Below are 22512 nucleotides of genomic sequence, written 5' to 3'. Positions count from 1 at the left end.
TTTATCCAAAGACTCGGCAGGTTTGTTACTGCGTTGTCCCCAAATGCGTGAACAAAAACTGAGGTGTTTTTTTTTTTTTTATCTTCATACATCCTTGTACAGGGAGAGTGCGGTGGGAGGTATTCAGTTGGAATTTAATCAGCAGTTTTGCCTCTAGATGTCACTGCACACTCATTCAACACTGGGGAGAACAAAAATCAGTCGGTTGTTCAGCAACTTTCAGACGAATCAAATGGAATTCAGAGTGCTTTACAAAAGAATTTAGAGACTGAAGCACACTGACAAAGTTTTAAAAAAGTAGAAACAGTAAGATTAATGTAATGTTGCATTTGTGTAATTTAAATGGAGGGTTATGTATCATGGAGAGGAATAGGATAAAATGGTACAGTGTTTAAAACGGGATGAAAACTGAAGCAGCAAATTGAGCATTTATTTTTTCAAAAAACAAAGAATCAACACCTATAAAAGAACAGATGAAATTACTAAAACCATAAGAATGAATGAGAACATGTATATAAAAGCTGTGGGTTTTTAAGTTGACGTTTTATGGCTTCAAGGAATAAGTTGTACAGCGAGTGACAGCAACTCATCTTTCTTTGTTCAGATCAGGGTTAGGAGATTCAAATATTAAGAAGCTTTCCAGTGTTAAAGCCTCTCTGACCCTGTTTGTACATTATTGGTTCTCTCCTCCTCTGTCAGCATTGTTCTCCTGCAGCATCTCTACAGTCGCGTGGTGGCTTCACACCACTTCTTCTGACTTCCACTTCTCGCTTGACATGAAGTGAAACCTGCAAGGTGGAGAAAGATTGTACATGTGATTCTTTTCACTGCAAAATTCAACTAAATGTGTGATTTAGAGGCCAAACTTGCACACAACTGCATGACACAGTCTGAGTAGAGAATATATTTCATGGTTTGGTAATATTGGTGTAATGATAAAAGTAGTATTATAGAGCTTGGGTCTATTAATAATTACCCTCCTCAGGGGTTTCACTTGAGGGTTTTACCACCACAGGAGGTTGACACTGATAGTGTATCCTTACACAACAGTGCGCTCACATTGTAGTCCTTAGGTGTGTGTTGTGGTGCTGACAGATGAGGCTCCTCACTGCAAGTGGAAAGTAGCTCTACCTTGAAGTAATATTAGCAAACAGGAGGAGGGGGGTGGGGGGTAGTCAGCTGAGGAGAAAGTTCAGAAGCCACTGCCGAAAGAGAGCGCTCAATGGCGAGCAAAGGGGGAGGTTGTTCGGCCCCAAAGAACCCGCTGCAGGACTCCTCAGAGTCGGACAATGAGCCGGATGGGGGTCCTGCTCGGCTGGTGGGCACCGGATCTTTGAGCAGCTCCTTTGCTTGCGCCCAGGTCATCCACAGCGGACATTTCATGGTGTCGTCGCCCCACAGCGACTCGGCGGCCCGCCGGAGGAAGAGCGGCGGCTCGCTGCTGTACGACTTCGACACGGTGAACAGGACGTGGTGCCAGACGTACCGGTACGGCCCGTTCAGCTCCGGGAGCCTCAGCATCGACCCCACTCTGACCCGCCTGTTCGAGTGCATGTCTCTGGCCTACAGGTGGGTTCCAGCTGTCAAGTCAGTTCAAGTTTTTATATCGATTTTCCACTCGAAAAAGAGCGTCACCACACTCTTTCTTTTCAACTTTACCCCCTTCTCTGCTCACTGGAACTGACATTCATTCACCAGCCTGATATGCTTGATGGATTTTGTGGTAAGAAGAGTGGTAGAGGCAGAAATGTTGACTAAATCAACTTGCAGGCTGCATTTGTTGTGCCCCCCCTCTATTTTTAGTTTCTGTGCAGATGTTTTTAAGAGGCTCAAACACTGGGGTCAGGGAAGTCTCTGTAAAAGTGTGTTTCCTAACAGATCTCCCCTTTGAGACTGATAACTTAGGCTTGTTGTTGTGTGTGTGTTGTCAGAGACTTGTGCAACAGCTTTGAAATCCTCACTAAAATCTGGACTTTGATTCTAGTTAGCAGGAATGGAAAGATTGCAGCATAACCGAGGGAAAGGAGAGACACTCCTGAAACGATGCCACAGGCTTTTCCTCATACAGATGTACAGAAACAGTTTATTTCAATCATCTAATTTCTTTACATGAAATATAATGTGTCTTTCCCTCCTGCACAGCATTTGCTATTAATATGAAGGGAACTGGTCCTTTTCTTTGTTCATTTCTTTTATTTATGGTCTCAGCTCTTTGACAGTAAGTGACATGCAGCCATGTTACTCCATTAAAAGCATGCTAAAGATGATTCACTTGGCTTCCTAGCAACTTCCAGTGCGCCTCACATTAGGAGCCCTCGTGTCAGCACTCGGCAGGTGAGGGGATGTTAGATAAAAGTGCAAACAGCCTCCTAGTGTACTGAGGAGAAAGCTGATGGGGTACAATTAGTCAAAATCAGGACAGTTTTTCCAGCAGGCAGTCAGGCTACTTTTTTTTCTCCTGCTGTTTTTCTGAAGACCATATAAAGCTGTCCCTCATACTCCTCTTTGCACATTTTGGCCTTACACATGTTCAGCTTTTTCTTCCTTTTCTCTACAGTGGTAAGCTCGTCTCCCCCAAATGGAAGTCTTTCAAGGGTCTGCGGCTGCTTTGGAGGGATAAGATCCGTCTGAACAATGCAATCTGGAGAGCTTGGTTCATTCAGTGTGAGTCCACCTCTCTCAACCTCCACTTGCTGCTGCTGCTAAAAAAAACCAATAAACTCATAAACCAAATATTGACATCTGGGAACTGAGGACACCAGTTGTTGGACCTTTGGGGGATAAATGTTCTGTGTCTGATTTAGGATTCTCTCTCAGCAGTCCTGGTTCTTGTTTGTTGTATTTTGGTTTCATGAAGCTCCAAATGTTTTCAGTTGATGAAAGGTCTGAATCGCAGGCAGGTCAGTCCGGCACCCGAACTCTTCTACTACGAAGCAGCGTGTGCTTTAGTTTAGTTTAGTTTAGCATATTTCAGTCCAGTACATCCTGGAAGAAGGGATCTCATACCTCAGTGGGACATTCTTGGCTAAATAAAGGGAAGCTAAAAAAAGAGTCTTTCCAGATGGGCGAGTTCCTAGTTCCATAGTCACTAACTCACCCCCACACAGAGTTGCATGTTTTTGAACTGAGCAGTCACTATAAGCCATCAGACTGAAGATGAGCTCAAGTTTTTCACGAAATAGTCAAGAGTCTCACTTCAACATTTGTGATGTTTTCTTTCTTCTATTGTAAGCCACATGTTCGTTTATGACATTTCCCAGTCATTGCATTCGGTTTGTGTCTACATTTAACACAGCGTCCCAGCTTTTTCTGTAATGGGGATTGCCCACATTAATACGCAACTATGAACACAGTCGTATGCAGGTATAAATCTGCTGATTCTGTCGCTCTGTGTCTTCTGTGTCTTCTGCGCTCAGATGTGGAGAAAAGGAAGAACCCAGTGTGCGGGTTTGTCACCCCACTGGAAGGCTCAGAGGCAGAGGCTCACCGAAAGCCTGAGGTGAGCGGTCTAATGAAGTGTTGAGGTTGCTAAATTATTTCTTCTCTTCTGAAAGATTCCACTTATTTTTCCTGGTGCTGCGTCAACAGGCGATCATATTAGAGGGCAGCTACTGGAAGAGAAGGATTGAAGTGGTGATCAAGGAGTACCACAAGTGGAGGATTTACTATAAGAAGAGGGTGAGAACTCATCTTTTACACAGTTCTTTTTTAGCCGTAGTTTATGTTTTTCAGCCTTTTAACAAATGATATTGGATTCACAAGTATCTAATGGACATGGGCCTAAAGCACAGGTAGGAAGAAGGATATTTGAAATAGAGTTCTTTAAATTGTGCCACTTTTTTTTGGGGGGGGGGCTTTAATGTAGTTGACTCAAAAGCCGTTTCATGTACAGATGTAACCGATTTGTTCATTAAAGCTTCGTCATTTAAGCAGTTAAAACATATAGAGTTGATTCCCAATACAGCATTTACACTTGGAGGCTGTTGCTGTGATCATGTCATAGGTGGGCGAAGGATTTCTCAATGCAAGTGAAACAGGCCGTAAAAACAAAGCTAATTCATCAGAGAGATGGTGAGAGCATCGGAAGAGGCTCACTTAAGGGGCCGGAGCAGTTGTGGAACATCAGTCTTTGGACAGAAGAAGCTAAGATCAACCTGAACCTGAATGACAAGAAAAACTGGCTCGTGATCCCAAATATAAAACATCTTATACAAACATGTGAGAACAGTGTCACTGCATGGGCATGCATGACTTCCAGTGGCATTAAGTCAATAATGTCTATCAATAACATGACCAGGAAAAAGAAGCTCCTGGATGAATTCTGAAGTGTAAATATACAGAGTGATCAGGTTCAGCCTGCGCAAAAAAGCTGAGTAGAAAATGCTTCACAGCACAAAAGGAACATTGATGCCAGTTATACTGCAAAACAACTCGGAAGATTTCGAAGGTAAACTGGTGGGAAAAAAAACAACCTAATCTCAGTCCGAATGTCACTTTTTGAGCGACTAAAAGCAGAACGACCTACAAACTTTCGGCAGTAATTTCCTAAAAAAAAAGATTCACAGTAGTAAACAAAAACATTTTATTTTTGGTAATGTTCATTTGACCCATTATAACTGAGCCAGTGAACCAGATCTGATTCTGAAGTGAAGTCTCTTTCATTCTAAATCAAATGTCATTATTTCTCCTATTTCCTTTTGCAGCTTCAGAAAAAGAAGGATGACATTCTGTCGATGCTACACGAGGTATGTGAAAAGACCTCTCTGGGACCTCCTCTAATCTTCTTGCAGTGTGTGTTTCTGTAGGTTGTGAAATACATGAAGGTGGACTAATATTAATATTGATTTTCGAAGGCTGAAGTTGGCCGTGTGACCCAGCCCACATTCTCTAACAATATTTACATCGGCATCGATTTGAGTCAACGTATGAACAGTATGACCTCTGAGGGGCTTTTTTCAGTATGTGGATTGAGCCTTTTTTTGGTTAACGTGACAGGAAAAGAGAAGGAGATGAAAAAAAAGAACAACAAAACAACTGGAGTCGTGCGTCACAGCATGACATTTGTAGGCAGTTGACACACATTGATTGCCAGAAGTGACAATACCTCCAACACTTCTGTTTTTTCTCTTGATTCAAGTGAAATAGCTGCGAAATTTAATGTAATTTAATCAAATCTGACCTACTTCCAGCAGCACTTTGTAAGTGTTTACCAGAAGAGGGGCAACCAGTTCGACAGTGACGCCATGGGAGTCAGAAACAAAAGATTCAGAGATGGAAGGATCTTGTTATTGACAGTATGCACCTGACAGTGTAACGCTGCAACGACATTAGCTTTACTGGCAGTGGAAGTTTACATTTAACTGAGGTCAAAATTAAGTATTCCACTGCCTGCTGGTGCTTGCTTTTGTGCGGCACTTAAAAGGGCACATATCAGCAGCTGGTAGGTCAAAGATCACTAAACATGGTTTTTATGCTCCACGTTCCCATAGTGTTATCTCCCCTTCCACATAGAAAGTTACATCCAGTTGCTGGAAAAACACTCCGGTCAAACCAAAAGGCTGTTTCCATCAAGTTAACCGTTTTCATCTTTTGTCCTTTAAAATGTAAGTGCAGAATCATTTAGACACTATATTTAATTTAATGTGGTACAAAAACACCATATCTCACGTTGAACTGAGAAATTTTCAATTTCTTTTGCGTACAAGCAAACAAATTTTAAACAGACAGGGCAACAAAGAATGGTAATTATTAGGGGATGCACCAATTGTTAAAATGTGGGCCGGTGCTGATGTTAGAAACAACCAATAGCTGAAGCTGATTGTTTTTTTTTCTTCCTTCAATATTAGGGAAACAATAGAATATGCATTATTAAAAAACAATTAATAACAGAGCAGTTGGTATTCCAGCCCTTCATCACACTATCTGTGAATGATTTCATACAGATGCATCAACCAACCTATTAGAACCTTTTACATGAGAAAAATCCTTTGTGGAAAAACAAAACTGTTTCAAATAGTTTTACCCTGGTAAACTATTATCTGCTCATTGGTCAAACAAAGCGTTCTTGTGAAAAATAAATTGTTGGCATTGTCATTAAGCTGCCACCTATTGGATTTTTGCTGAACATGCGGCTCCAGGCTAATCCTGCCAGTTTCTGGGTAAAGTCAATGCAGCATCAGATAAACATCGGCCGCTGCAGTCAGTTTAGGTTATCCTTTGTGCCAACAGGCTGAACACAGTCAACAAAGCTGAATATCAGTTGATACCGAAGTTAAGCTGATGTAGCTGTCCTATTAATTATGTGTAATGTGTTGATTTTGAACGTCTCACAGCTATTAAGGCAATTAGCAATGGGTTAGAAACCTGTCTGGGATCCAGCCCTGTGTAAAACACCATACGGGTACATCGTTCAACAACTTTAGAATGACGCTTCTCAACATAAAACTGCAGATAATCTGAGGATTTCATGATCTGCATCACATGATATCATTAAACGATTCAAAGAGGGCTGAAAATGAATAATGAATGGGGGTGATCATCTGAGCATCGGGGCAGCAGTGCATTAAAAACAGAGAGTTCTGTAGTGGAAATCAGTGCATTAGCTCAAGAACGCTAACACAACTGCTGTGGCCAATGAAAGTCAGACCTCTATCGTGCATTATCAAATCAAATCAAATTTATTTGTATAGCACATTTCATGTTCAAACAATTTAAAGTGCTTTAAATAAAATAAAAGCATTGCAGCAGGGAGTGGAAGAAGCATTAAAATACATAAAAGAATATAAAGAGAAACAAATAAAATCAGTTAAATGAATTTAAAAACAAGTAACAGTCTAGATAAGTTAAAAGATAGCGTGCAGATTTCATGCATAGACACATGAGAAAAGAAATGTTTTTAACCTGGATTTAAAAATGTCTACATTTGGTGAAAGTTTAATCTCCACTGGCAGTTTGTTCCACTTGTTTGCAGCATAACAGCTAAATGCTGCTTCTCCCTGTTTAGTCTGGACTCTGGACTGGACCAGCTGACCTGAGTCCTTGGATCTAAGAGCTCTGCTGGGTTTATAATCTCTGAACATATCACAGATGTATTTTGGGCCTAAACCATTCTGGGATTTGTAAACCATCAGCAGGCTTTAAAAAGAGGGTTAGGGTTACCTTCTTTGGGCCAAAGCTTGCTAAAGTTGGACTGAGACTAACTGAAATTTATTTCAAATTATAATTTAATTTCAGCGTACATGATGGTACAAAGCTGCATTAGTGCATACAACCTGAGTAACTAGCACATCTGTAAAGCCACAATTAATTCTGAGCTATATACTCAGGTTTTGGATTAACAGGTGCTGCCATCCAGACAAGTATTCAGGGAGTTTCAGGGAGTATTGCGCTCATTTTTAGCAACACAGTGTCAAACCACATTCTATTATAATTATCCATGTGCTTAACTGGGCTGCCTGCAGTCCAGACCTGTCACCCACTGAAAACCTTCAGGCATCATGATACAATATGATAAAATATGACAAAGGAGGACCTGAACCACCGAGCGGCTGAAATCCCGTATAAAACAAGAATGAGAAAATATTTAGCTTTTTTAAAAGTTTGAGCTTGAAGTGAGCTGACAGAGTGTTGTTAAAAGAGCAGATGATGCAACACAAAAGCAAACATGAACCTGTCCAAACAGGTTTCCTTGAAACATATTGCTGGTATCAAATTCAGAGGTATCACATATTTTCCAAACAGGGCTGTAGTAGAACAGAGCTGGATTATGGATTGAAGTTACACACAAGACAGTCCTCTTGTGAGAACTCAAGTCAGTCTGAGAGCAAAGTGCAGTTCATGTGACAGAGTCAAATCATTAAATAGTAGACAGCAAAACCCAGTCTGTAATATGTCAATGATGGAATATTTGTATTGATTTTTGGCCAAGCAAACAGCGTGGCTGCAGTGATGCAAACATTTTGATTGAGTCTGAAATATAAGATTCACTGGGAGGGCTGCCATGAAACTTCGTACGGACTTGAATCGTCCCAGAACACAAATCTGTCGGATGATCCTCTGAGTTTTACTGAATTTCTAACATGATGCTGACGTTTATGATTAAGGGTCAAAGCTTTAACTTAGCATGAAACTGTGTTTATTGCTCAGACAATGTGGTTCATATTTATGTTCTCTTTCTAACTACCCTCAGTATTTGACATTAACCTAGATTTATTGTGATGTGCCACCCAGCTGCAGGAAACCCTTCCAAAAATGGAAACACTCACAATCGGAAGTGAGAAATTTGAATGGTTTCTAGGTGTGTTTTTCCCCACCTCATGAGTGAGTTTACACCCAGTTTACATGGACTAGGGCCTCAGGTTTTCCTGTTTGCATGCACGTGTGCGTGAGACTCCCAGAATTAGGTCAGGGACAAAAGGCTGCCACTTTTATTGAAATTGTGAGACATCAAAATGAAGCCACATAATGAAAACCTGTAATGGGCTTGTATTTTTGAACAATATGTTTAAACCGTTTTTTTTATAATGCAGCACACAGACACACACACACACACACACACGCATGCAAACACAGCAGTCTTCTAAGAGGGGATGTCGTCTGCTCAGACGTAATCAAAAGAGTTTCCGGCTCAATCCGGGCTTCCCTATAAAGAGCGGCTCCCGATCTAGAGTGGAGGGTAGAAAGGACGACGAATATCAGGTGGAAACAAAGCAACTTGCACAGGGGAAAAGACTCGGTGAGTTGTTCAGTTGGTTTACAAGAGAAAATGCTTAGTTTTGGGGGGAAATGTTATAAAGTGTTTCTATCTGGCTGTGATACAGAAAGACATGAATGTGGTTTTGACTTTGTGTAAGGTGATATTGAGCAATTTTCCTTAATATCTGCCTTTCAGTGTCTAGACTTGTATTTCTAAGTTTAGCCTGATGCACAAGATTAGAAGAAAACTAACAACTTAGACTTATTTTATCGATGCAACAAATGTGATGTGGATGTGTTCAATAGGTTCTATCGAATAGCATACGTTACATGTACAAACAGAGTGAATTAAACACCATCAATCCAACACTTTCTAACATTTTCAGCTCTATTTTTGTAAGGAGCCCTCTTATGGCACTGACTTGATATGCCATTATAGATCTTAGAAATTTCATTCTGTGGGAGGGTTCGAAAGGCTTTTTTTTTTTTGTCTGTTTGTTTTTTATTACTGGCTGATGTGTTCCAGGGTCAGATCAGCCAAGCCAAGCTGGAAAAACGGTCCAATCAGATCTACCAGATGCCCGAGCCTGCCCCAGTGGAGGCCCACATGTTTGACCTGGACTGCCTTCTGTCCGACATCTCCGACACCCTGTTCACCATGACACAGAAACCTTGTCCCTGGACCAGTGACCGACACAACAGTGAGTAGTCCACTTTCTCAAGCCTTCAGGGTGATATTCAGCTGTGGCCTTTGTCTCAAATGCATAATGAAATCAGTTTAAAAAAAACAGTAACTGAAAAGCTATACAAAATGATTCTTACAACTGAAAAGTAATCCAAGGGTCCCCTTTCCTCTTTTAATCCAGTGATTGTCAAAAGCGCTATCATTAGCTCAGTGTATTCTCTTCCATGAAGTGAGATAACAGACTTTAAAATAATAACAAAGAACATATATTAGATGCTGAAAGTGAAACATGTTAACATTTCTTGAACAATATCAGCTCATCTTAAATTTGATGGCAGCAACACGTATCTAAAACGTTGCGACAGGGGCAGTAAAAGGCTGGGGGAACATGTTATAACTACTGTATTTAGGTTAATTTGCAACAGGGCATTAACATGATTGGTTACATTATAAAAGAGCACCTTAGAGAGGCAGAGTCTCTCAGAAGAAAAGATAGGCAGAAAGGTTCAGAAATCTGCAGAAACCGCGTCTGCAAATTGTAGATAGGGCTGAAGCTAATAATTATTTTTTAAACTAATTATCTAAAGATAAATTTTCCAGTTTATCTCACAATTATTTTTGCTGTTTAGTTTATTCAAATTGTGATTGATTTACCAAGGAATAGTAACCATAACTTCCAATAATCTTTCAAACAGTATTAGGTATTAGGTCAAAATGTCTCACTTTGAAGATTTTCTATGTTGTATTGTGAATAAGATATTGCTTTATGAGGTTTGAAAATCATTGCATTCGGGTTTTTATTTACATAATATAGATTTTCATAACTTTTTTGGAATTAGGGTTGTAATATACTTTGAAATAGTAAAATGAAAAAACTTGAAAATATGCAATAATAAATATTTCAAAGCCTCTGAAAGGTAGTGTTTTACTATGGATCACAAAGTTGCATACAAACGTATTATTTTCTACCAAGGGTTCAACAGGGTTTCAAAGGAGGCTAAAAGCTAACTTGAATCTATCTGAAATTCACCAGCTATGCTAAGGTTTAACAAAACATCTGGGTGCCGTAGCCTCCTTGAGTCTTTGTAGCTTAATAAAGACCTAATAAACATGCCTTAATTATTGTCCTAGAGGTGCTGTCAGGCAGATTCTTTTGTCCTCAGGCCATCTTTTTCTCCCAGTTTTCCAGTTTTGTTTGCGCTAAGATAAGCTAACAGCTGCCTGCTGTTGCATAATGTTGACAGAAACTTGACAGATTTATAGAATATTAGGGCTGCCAAAGTAGAGGCATCGTTGTTGTGTTCAACTTTAATGCTGTTAAAAAAATAAAAAGAAACATTGTCTGTGTCTGCTAACTGTTGCAGGCTTACTGTAGCCTGGTTTATTACCAATCACTTGATGTTACTATTTGGACCAACGGGGTGTTTATTTCCACTTCTGAGACACTGAACAGTGCATTAATCTTGAATAACAATGTTATTTTAAATTAGTCGCTCTTAGTCAAGACGTATTCATTAGACAGACAGACAGACAGACTGTGTTCCAATAACATTTGCAGTCAGGTTATCCATGACGTAGCCTCTATAAAGGGGAAGGCTTGGCTGGTCAGAGTACCTTTGTATGGAGCATATTTGCATTTATCTTTCATTTAGGTGCAGTTATAATGACAGATTATAAAGTAATGATTTGCAGTTTTTTTGCAAATTAGTTGTGATTAACTACAATAAAGAAATGTAATCGTTTGACAGTCCTAATAAAGATACTTTTGGGCTTATGAGTCTCAGCCAATGGTACCCACCCTATAAATAAGGAAATCCCCTTTTAATAAAAGATTGAATTTCTATGTCCTCTTTGTCCTCAGCATACACCAGCAATGCTGACATTATTCAGCCGGGTCTAACTCCACTGCAGCCCAACCTAGATGATTTCATGGATATACCAGGTACGTTTTACCCATTCGTCCATTTGTGTGTCTGTTTATCGGCTGATGGGATCTTCACGTGTCAAGCACATCATCAGATATCCGTCTAACTGCTTGTGTTTGTCCAACATAGATTATTTAGATGCTTTTACTCATCTGCGTTTGGAATGCTGCAAGAAGTCAAACAAGATCTAATGAAGTGTTTTAATCATTTAAGATTTATTCTCTCAACATAGACTTCACAGGGCATTTATTCAAACATGTTAGTCTAAAAAGATGTTAATGTGTCTAGAAGTGTTACTACTGGAAGAGTTGAGCTGGAAACAGGAGAAATGGGAAATGGAAGAGGATGTGTTTGTTTACTGTTCCTGGCTTCGCCATTTTCTATAGAATAAAGTGAGGCTTTTGAGATCATGAAAATGATGTAAAAAGTAGTACAGGTGGCCTGAAGTAGAAAGAATTAGAAGATTACTTGACAAGAGTTTGAAAATTGTTGGTTTGTGATGAGATCCGGGCACAGTTTTCTGTAGGCTATTAAAAAACTGATCAAAATGAGTTTTGACATTTTATGTTGACCAACTTAAGTGTACTGTGAAAAGATAGCTCTCAGTGTTGAATGATCAGTTTCTTATTAGATCTGTGGGGCTGAATAGTCTCTCATGTTTTTCTGATAATTGAAGCCCACGCGTGATTTCACCGCTATTATTGTAACGTCTATTTTGCTACGTTATGGAGTCATTTCCAAATTAAAACTCTGCATAAATGTGTTATAAACAGCCTGCTCTGTAGGATACGTCTGATGTTTATATGTTACTGTTTGCTATTTCTGTCTGCTGCCTCAAATTACAAAAAAATTGCAAATTCAAGCCCAAATAAATATCTTAGGAAGGAGTTTAAATGCCACATCAGGAAAAAAAATAGAGCACGATAATTTATTTCCTAATCACTTACTCCTAAGTCATTTTTATAAGTTAATACTTTCTCCTTGATGGCAAACAACTTGCCCACATGAAGAGAGAAGAGGAGCTTCATGCTTAAAGGTGGAAGCAGGGTGGGGTCTCGTTCCTTGCTCAAGGTTGTCAATGGCTGTGCTGTTGCAGTCTTTCTGATACTTTTGGTTCACCAGTCCTATTGTCCTATGGGTACAAGTTAGCATAACTGTTGTTGTAATACATGTGTGTGTGTGTGTGTTTGGCAGTGTTTGTTCTCACAGCACTGAGAGAACTCTCTTTGTAGATCATCCGTCTCTTTTGGTCACAAGGTCTATGGAGTTAATAAGTGTCTGTCAGAGTGTTTCTTTGTGCTACTCTTAAATGCAAATACAATATATTTTCTTACTGAGATGAAAAAGATGATATTTGGTATGTATTTTCAACTCAGTTGTCATGCTGCATTTGACCTACTGTTCGTGTTACTGTCAGACGTTTGCATCTCAGAGCAAAAGCATGATATTAAAGCACGACATGATATTTGTTTGTGCAGGCTTTGTTTTAAAGTCGATAACGTCAGATGTGCAGAAACTGATTTTAATCACTGATGGCAGCTTGCTGTAGTCAGTTACCAACGAAGCACGTACCCTAAATAAACACCACCTTTAGAGGGCTCGGTTGATGTTTTGGCTGTGTGTTCATGCTTTCTCTAGTTGCTTTTGTCTCAGAAATCTCTAGGAGCAGCCTCACTTCTAACCTGCTACACAGATTCACATCGTTTGTGATGGCAAAAATGAACATTAGAAACTTGAATTGATAACTTAAACTTCAAGGGGAATTTTTCAACATTAAGCCTCTTTTCTGAGTCGTCTGCAATGTTTTAGAACCCCCCTCAACGGTTTTTTGATGTTTACTGCTGTCTCCGGTATTTGCCTAATTTTGATTCTCCTCAACCTGCTTCAGAACGGCAAGTCATGTGCATGTCCAAAAAGGTCCGTAAAAGCACCATAAACGTCCGTTTTCAAAATCATCAACTCACCGCAGTGGTTACTGGTGTGCACTGGTAATCCATATCAAATTTCGTTGCGAAAAGTTGCTTCTGTCGTGTTTTATTTGGCAGCTCGTTCATGCTCGCACTATTTTCTTAGCGGTGGCGGAGTAATATCAACGAACATTCAGTACAAAATGTCAAATAAAACACGACAGAAGCAACTTTTCGCAACGAAATTTGATATGGATTACCAGTGCACACCAGTAACCACTCCGGTGAGTTGATGATTTTGAAAACGGACGTTTACTGTGCTTTTACGGACCTTTTCGGACATGCGCATGACTTGCCATTCTGAAGCAGGTTGACAAAAATCAAAATTAGGCAAATACCGGAGACAGCAGTAAACATCAAAAAAGCGGTGAGGGGGGTTCTAATGGCCCTGTCACACTGTTGCGTATGGCACTAGCGTATGCCAGCGTATGAAAATTATCACTCATACGCTGGTATACGCTGACATACGCTAGGGGAACGTTAGGCATAGGTTGTATACGTTTCAAGCACGCTGGCATACGTTGACATACATTGACATACGCTGAGGCAGAAATAAATTTTTGAACATGCTCAAAACTTTTGTGCGTATGGTTAATACGCTAAGCATACGCTAGGCATACGCTGAATACGCTAGAGGTACGATATAGGTACGTTACTGATAGGTCGAGAACGCCGGACATAAGTTGCCATATGTTGGCATGAAGGTGTACCGTACAGCTAGCGTATTTATAGCCTCCGCCCGTCTGACATATCTGAGGCAACCGACGATTCACGGGAGCGGTCAGGAGGAGGAGTTGGGGATCTTGATCGCTCAGAAGCATGTAACTCATCAGCCGCAGGTGCATCAGGCATTTCAGCAGGTTTGGGTGAGAATGATTCTTGTGTTTTTTTTGCCTTTTCCTCGACCTCGGCCTCGGCCCAGGGCCCGGGCAAACGACGATTGCTTCTTGGGAGGCATGATCGAGATGAATGTCTCGAGAGATGTTGATAGCGCGTCGTCTACTGCAATAATGGAGCAATGTGGAAAGGCTGCTGATATAGGCGCGTTGAAACGTACGCTGGGCATGTGCAGTTCATATGCTACTCATACGCTAGTCATACGCAGAGTACGCTGGTTATATGTTGTTCATACGTTGTTCATACGCTGACATACGCTGGCCATACGCTGTCAATACGCTGACCATAAGCTACTCATACGCTACTCATAGGTTCAATACGGTAAGTATACGCACAATTCTTTATTTTCAAGGACTTTTCGTGCGTATGAAAATTATATTATTAATTTTCATACGCAACTCATACGCTTCTCTCATACGCAACAGTGTGACAGGGCCATAAAACATTGCAGACGACTCATAAAAGAGGCTTAATGTTGAAAATACCGCAGTTCCCCTTTAATATTCAGGTACCGGTACTCTTTTTTTCTTTTTTCTTGCAGTTATTTATTAACTCCCCAAATATTTATAGCACCAGAGTCCATTGTTTGAAACAGTGGCATAAAAACCCACAAGACTGTGGACTGACACGGACACTCAGCAGGGTTATGGCTGTTCACATTTATCTAGAACCTGCATCAAACTTACAAAAAAACATGAGTCTGCTCTTGTGTATCAGCTGATACACATTTGGTGGAGTGAAAAATTACTGCTCGCTCTCTGTTTGACATGTGTCAAAATGATGGATGCAGCCACGTTAGTTGGTGGTCTCATTCGACTCGAAAGGGGACCATTTTAAGAGAAAGATAACCCGCTTTTTATTCTCAGGTGAAACATGTCAGGACATGATATAAAACCACGCAGTGCTTACCAGCTCTTGAAATTAGATAAATACAACCTTGTATTAACAACAGCATGACCTATTACACTGTCTCATGATTTATTTCACAAAAGCTAAGCCAAAATGCAGAAGTTAACATGCACCTGAATGCTCAAGATGTGTTCTTGGGCAAGACACTGAACCCCACTATGCCTACCAATGCGTTCATCGGTGTACGAATGTGTGTGATAGAGCACCGTGTAGCCTGGAGCATTATATAGACTAAGACATGCTATATCAGTGTGTGCATGGGTGAATATGGCTTGCAGTGTAAAAGTGCTTTTGTGGTCAACTAGAAGAAAAAAAAGCGCTATTTAAGTTCACAGCAAGTTCTCCTCCTAGGTCAGACTGTGAAATGCTCAAAGAAATTGCAAAAAAATAAATAGATAAATAAATAATGTGTTATAGCTCATGACAGTACAATTAAAAAAGATTTAATAAGTATGTCTTCTTTGGAAGTGTTGCAGGATAAAGCATTTTCTCTCTAAAAAGAACATGATAGCACAGCTTAGTTTTAAAAAGCTACATTGAATTAAACAACAAGACCTGGTGGAACGTGCTTTGGTTAGATGAGACCAAAGTGGAGATGGAGCGAGCACATTTGGAGAAAACCAAACGTATCAGCTCAAATACCTCATACCAACTGTTAAGCACAGTGGTGGAGGGCTGATGGTTTGGGCTTGCTTTGCAGTCACAGGACCTGGAAACCTTGCAGTTATTGAGTAGAATATGAACTCTCCTGTATACCAAAGTCAAATGTGAGGCCATCTTTCCGAAAGCTAAATTTGGGCTGAAACTGGGTCATACAACAGGAGAATGATCCCAGCCAAACCAGCAAATTAACAGTCATGGTGTTGCAAGGCTCCAGTCAAAGTCCAGACCTCAGCCTGAATGAATTGCTATTGTAAGACCTTAAGAGAGCAGTGTATAAATTAATGCTAAAAACCTCAATCATCTGAAGCGTTTTTGTAAAGAACGGTGGACCAAAAGTGAAGTCTATCCCAGCTGAGACCGGGTGAGAGGTGGGATACACCCAGAACAGTTTGCCAATCCATTATGAAACAATGTCACTTAAGTAGTTTTTCCACTAGAGAGCACTGTCCCACTTTGTATGCATCTTAGTATAAAACAATACATTAAAAAATGATCTCTTTCAAGATAAGTTTTGAATAAAACATACTATTTATCTTTCAATTTTTAAAGCTCATACATATCAGAATTGGCATTGCCTTCAGTACTTTTTTCTGATCTAGAGAATATTTTTTCCCGTTATATTTCGTTCTTTTTAACTGACTGCCAGATTAAGGCTTTGCTTGTGCTTTGACACAGATATTTTTCTGAACTATCGGGGCCAGCCCAGCGAGCAGGCTGGTTTTCTTGACTGTGGTTATTTCGAGAGCTCATCCAGCACAGCATTTGCTCCAGGTCCCTCCGCTGTGGTAACAGCTCCTCAACTACTTATCGACACCCAGCTGACTCAGGTAGCGCTGCTGAGAATATCCCCTCTTACTTTATGTTAGGGAAATTACTACAGAAACCTTTCATCAGAAGCTTATGTTATTATTGTTGAATCAATGAAATAAATTGAATCAGGCTTCTGATAATGATATGCTTTTGCCCCAGCCCTCCACATCTAGTACTCACTCAGACCAGGCCAGGCCAAGCCAGGATTGCGGAGAATACCACACGTCCAGCATTGTGTCAGGATCCATACCATATGGCCATCAGCCATACCATGATGCAGCTGTTTCTATAGCAACAGATCAGCCGACACCTGCAAGTATTCCTTTTTTGCATGAACTGCCATGCCACAAGTTTGGTTACTTCACAACAACCAGTGTGACCTCCTCTGTCATCACTCATACTGCCTCCACCATGAGTGCTCAGGGCGCTGCGCACCAGCCTCTTAGCTACCCTCTTGCAGGGGACACATACTCCCAGTCTCACTGCGAGTCTCTCAGTTACCCAGCCTCCACACCCAACCCAGTGCATACAGCCCTTCCCTCTGCCACAGCCGCCCACTGTTTCTCAGTCCCGGAGATGGTGGTCATTTCGGGGGTCAAAGGGAAGCACAAGCAAAAGACAGGAGGAACGAAGACAGTTGGCCCCTCTGCAATGCCATCTGGTCCTCCATCCACGGCCCCCATGCCCACTAGCTGCCTGGCTAAACTGCTCTCCTCCAGTGCACATGAACGTGAGTCATTTCAGACATATGATTCATCTCCTGCGCTAGTTAGATCGTGAAAAAAAAACAAAAAAAAAACTGAGTTACTTTTGTTTCTTATGGTTTCAGGAAAGCCAATGCTTGGATTTAATGATAATACTCTAGTGACAGCCAAAGGTCAGAGGTCAACATCTCAGAGTTCTCTGGTAAGCCTCTCTGGTTGGTATCTGACTTTTTACTGTATCTCAACAATACATCACTAAAGTTTAGAGGAAGTTGGTGACATTTTATTTTAAATTTTCATAAAAGATGTGCAAAAGACGTGAAGATATGAGAAAACTGATATAAGTCTGCACTACAAATTTAAATACAACATCAGCTAGGTAGGATAGCTTAGCATAAACATCAAAGTAGTTGGACTGACTTCTCAGTGGAGCGTTTGCTTGCTAACATCTGTAACAGTTGTTATTTTGCATTGTCATTATACAGAAACCAAAATGTAAAATGGAAATGTTGCTGTTTTACAATGAATTGCAGCATTTCTTATTTGGACACAGTCACTTCATTGAGTCTTCGCTAATTGTCAGATGGGTGTCCAGGATGTCATTCGCCCTAACAATAGGCTTTTTTAATAGTTAAGACAACTGATGTATATTTGTGTTAACTGAATAGATTTAAACATAAGGCTAATCCAGTTTACAAGACTACTGGTTTAGCTTAGCTTCGTTTAGCTGAGCTTAGTTTACCTCAGACTACAAACAGATGGGGAACGGCAACAGTTCTGTTTCCTTTCAGAAGATTTAAAGCTTAACTAAAGCTAAAGTTATCTTGGATTTTCTATACTTTGTTTTTTGTACAAATCAGCTCACTGAGTTAGTTATGCTGTTCTGTCACATTTGCCACAGCAATTAATTAACATTAGTTAATTAATTAGCATTAACCAGCATTTGTCTTGTGCTTACATTTGTTTCCACTAACTTATCCTTGCTGTTTGTTGGCTGTGATCCAAACACTAACATGTCTGTCATTAGAGGACTAATACCTTTTCCTTTCTTTTTGGGGATTTCTGTTGATTCTTAATAGAAGTTGGAAGAAAAAGAAAATAATATATCGGCTCTTCATCAAATACACTTGCCTTGTTGTTTTGATTTCCTTGCCCAACATCAACTTTTGCGTCAGATGGTATTTATAACTGGACATTAAATGTATTATATGTTCAGCAGACAAGCAGCACTGCTCATCTTGGTGGAGTTTCCTCACAGCTGCAGCACAGAGTCGGTTGGCCTGCAGTGTTGACACCACTGGTGAGCCAGAGTGCCACTCGGGGTCACAGCGCAGCCCACCCCAGCACCTCCAGAGACTCAACTGTGTCCTCCCTACTCACCCACGGCCCCCCACACACCGGCACAACTCTACTCATTCCCAAAACTGAAAAACTATCACCTGTCCAGCTCTATGGCACAGACAGGAACAGCTTGAACAGTACGCTCTCACTGCTCCAGTCAAATACATCTCACAAGCACTCGTAAATCACACATTGTCAACTCCAGCATAGCATATGTAGACATTCAGCAGGCATTTTAATTATAATTTTTACAAGATTTGGTAGCAGCTGATGCAATTAGTTAAAGTAAACAGAAAATTGCCTGCAGCTCATTCTGACTGTTTTGAGGAAAATGCGCGTGTAATACAGATGTTTTATGTGCAGTTCCATGAGTGAAATAATAACAGGGTATGCATTTAGAGCAAGTAATTCAGAGCATGTAATGTTTTCTAATCCTAGAATAAATCCAGAAGATCATTCATAAGTTTGTTTCTGTAGCACTGAAGATGTCAAAGTGTAGTGAAATGTAATTAAACAAGCCAAATCTGGATCAGAATACATCAACAAAGATATTCATTTCATGATTTTTGCAGTGCGTCATAATTACTCGTCAAGTTTATCCATAATTTACATAAGTAAATACCATATGTAAGTTTGATCATTTGTATGTTTGTTTCTTTTTAGTTAATTTTACAACACATCCAGGCCAAACATCTCCACCAAACCCTGTAGAGAAAGCCTCCAACCCCGAGTCCACACAGCCAGGCTTCTCAGGACATGGAAAGACAGAATCAAGTAAGGTAGGCAAGTCTGTTTCTTTTAGATATAAGTATAACCAGTCCTTATTGAGCTTGAGTGAAAAAATGTAATTGACTCATCTGCTGTGTGAGCGTTGGTGTGAATTGTGATCTATATACATGCTTCTGGGCTGTGCTGTCTGCAGCAAACAGAGTCCAGGAGGATAACTCACATCTCGGCCGAGCAAAAGAGGCGTTTTAACATCAAACTGGGATTTGACACTTTACATAACCTTGTGACAACACTCAGCTCTCAGCCAAGCATAAAGGTACTGTTCAAAGATGTGCAGCGGCATTACAGATACATGTGCTGGAAGGTGGAGGCGGTGAGCATCAAAGAGCTGGAGCCGCCGCTGAGCTCAACTGGTAAACTACACTATATCCGTTATAAATGCAACTGAAGAAACGTGTCATAGGGAATGTAAGCATTTTAATGTTAAGAAATTGTTGATAATTAGGGTTGTGTTCTCTTTGTGTGCCGGTTTAGATCAGCAAAGCCACCACACTGCAGAAGACTGCTGAGTACATCAGTAAGATGCAGCAAGAGCGAGCTCAGCTCCACGAGGAGGCTCAGCGACTCAGAGAGGAGATCCAACACCTGAACTCTACCATCAAGTCAGACCTTTGGCTAAGCTCAACTTCTGCAAATGAGTTTTGCTTTCACTGGTTGTGCCAAAATGATAAAAATGATGAAAATGTATGTCTCTTCATGCAGTACTTGCCAGCAGCAGCTACCAGCCACTGGCGTTCCCATCACACGGCAGCGCTTTGATTACATGAGGCAGAAGTTTAGAGAATACGTCCGGGCCCAGACTCTGCAAAACTGGAAGTTCTGGATCGTATCCTTATGAATGTGAATCTGCCAAAAGGTCAATGAAACAATACACTTTCCCTTACAAGTGTTTGAACAAATACTACCCTCCATTCCTGTGTGAAGTTATCACGTTTACCTGGTATCTTCAGGCTATGGCGGAAAATTGAATCATGCTTTGTTTCTGAGCTTTTTCTTTGAATATGAATTAACGACATACTCCCAACTTTATGCTGGTTAGGGTGGACACAAAGAAATGTACTGCGGTTGTAAAGTTCATACCACACACGCTACATTTCCAGACCTAGTTTATTTGCGCAGATTTGAAGGTAAATTCTGTGTTTTAGCTCATAAAAGTATGTCAGTAAACGAGGAGTGATGTGAAAAAAAGCCTCTTTGATGTAGAAAAAGTATTAAGGGATTTTATACCATAAGCGTTTTCATTGATGATGACAACCCCACTTTTAAAAATGTTGTGTCCCTGTGTAAAATGTTAATAAAACCAGAATGCAATGATTTTCTTAATTCATTTAAACCTTATATTCTTATAGCTGACCATACAACAAAGACAACAAGACATCAAAACACACGGAAATTGCTAAATGCTTGTTTTGAAATCGAGGTGTGGAGCACCTAAAAATCGGGACAGCATGGCTAATGCTATCAAACAGTCACCTGAAGGATCATCACATAACTAATTTCTCCTCCTTTAAAAGAAAAAGAGAGACGGGTTCATCACACCCTACTTTTTTGGACATGAGGTTGCATTTAATCCTTTACAGTTGCCTCCTTTATACTGTGTGCAAAATTAAGAGTACGTCGCTCTTCTGTTATCTTTATATTCTACACAAAATCCCTTTTAGGTTGCTTGCTCTCTATGACTATTGATTTATTTTCCCTCAGGAGCTTGTGTTTTTATTTCAGTGCAGTTATTCTGAATTAGTAGATGGTCCAATAAAAAGTGCTTTTCAGCTTTTTTTATTGACTGAAATAGCCATCAGAAAACATTGTTAAGAAATCTAACGAAAAGATTTGTTAAAAGGAATGAATCCTATTAACAAGTATTGTGTGAGTCCATAAAGTCTTTCACTGTACCATAGAGATAAATTGTTGTTCAGAAATATTGAAAAATACCAGTGCTGCTATGAGTATTCACTTGTGCTCTAAATGTGCATGAATCCCCATTTTAATCCTGTTTGAGTAACTGTCTGCTGTAGGAACCAACCTGCATATGTAAGGCGTGTTACATATGCACATGGTCGGCTCTGTCTCCACATATGGGAAAATGTTGTGTGCCACTTTTAAACGCATCCTTTCTTAACTCAGTGTCAGTTCAGTATCATCATTGAGCCTTTGTTTGAGTCCTATAATGGAATGGTATCCACCGCCAGTGTGGAGGACCTGTGTCGATCCACTCTGTCCTGGCTGGACCAGCACTGTGCCCTGCCTGCACTAAGACCCAGTGAGTCAATTGCAACTTCAGCACAGATCTCAGCCTACTGCCACCTGTTCCTAGGTTTCCCATTATCTTGTCACATTGGCTGTAACCAATGTTTTCTTTCTTCTTTATTGTCTTGTGTGTTCCCTCAGTGGTTCTGAGTTCACTCCGTCTCTTAAGTACCACCACAGCCATCCTGACAGACCCAGGCCTGCTGCCGGAGCAGGCCACACTCGCTGTCACCCAGGGTGACCCCGCTGCCTCCATGGCCCACTCCTTACAGACCGCCACTCGGCAGTAGTGCACACACTTGTTGGACCTTTGAAGAAAAAACAGAAAGTTAGAGACTCAACGCTCAGCTTAAAGGACATCAATGTTGAATAACTAAACTGCATTTCCAATAAAACTCACCATACAACAAGAAGGATTCCATTAAACCCAAAAATGTGATCAATGCTGAAAATCAAACCAGTGTGTAACACATATTATGTGTAATATATGCTAATTTATAAACTCAAATGAAGATTTTTCAATTATTACTATTACTTTGGATGATTTATTGGATTTTTTTTTATATTGTGCAGTCTAAAAGATTGGTAAAAGCAGTTATTCCCCACTTCTATCAGGTTATCTTTTGCCTATTGTCCTTAATTGTAAAAAATATATTTGTATATTAATATATATATATATATATATATATATATATATATATATATATACATATATATATATACATATTTGGTCAGCATCTTATGTGATGGTGCAATGTGTTAAGTGAGTGTTTGAAACAACAAAAAAAAGAGTCCACACTCCACAGACTATCAACCCAAGCAAAAATAATAAATAATAATACTTTTGTTCTAACCTGCTATTTATGTGTGAAAAACAGAAC

At 40.2% G+C, this 22512-nt stretch overlaps 1 protein-coding gene across 2 annotated transcripts; it reads left to right on the top strand.

The window, feature by feature from the left end:
* Positions 1 to 1173: 1173 nt before the first annotated feature.
* Positions 1174 to 22442, top strand: mlxipl (MLX interacting protein like). Of its 2 annotated transcripts, none has more exons than XM_075486414.1 (17): positions 1174 to 1569; positions 2558 to 2664; positions 3417 to 3499; positions 3589 to 3678; positions 4704 to 4745; positions 9221 to 9395; positions 11241 to 11321; positions 16416 to 16567; positions 16710 to 17280; positions 17380 to 17456; positions 18474 to 18732; positions 19259 to 19374; positions 19518 to 19640; positions 19859 to 19986; positions 20087 to 20210; positions 21515 to 21644; positions 21773 to 22442. In XM_075486414.1, the coding sequence occupies exons 1-17, from the start codon at positions 1223 to 1225 to the stop codon at positions 21919 to 21921; spliced, it is 2754 nt and encodes a 917-aa protein (XP_075342529.1). In that variant the 5' UTR covers positions 1174 to 1222; the 3' UTR covers positions 21922 to 22442. The 2 variants fall into 2 exon arrangements, with proteins under 2 accessions (XP_075342529.1, XP_075342528.1); XM_075486413.1 differs by having other exon boundaries at positions 18471 to 18732.
* The last annotated feature ends 70 nt before the right edge of the window (positions 22443 to 22512 follow it).

The sequence above is a fragment of the Odontesthes bonariensis genome, chromosome 16 (assembly GCF_027942865.1).
Source record: "Odontesthes bonariensis isolate fOdoBon6 chromosome 16, fOdoBon6.hap1, whole genome shotgun sequence".
NCBI lineage: Eukaryota > Metazoa > Chordata > Actinopteri > Atheriniformes > Atherinopsidae > Odontesthes > Odontesthes bonariensis.
This window is presented reverse-complemented; position numbering and strand designations above follow the sequence as displayed.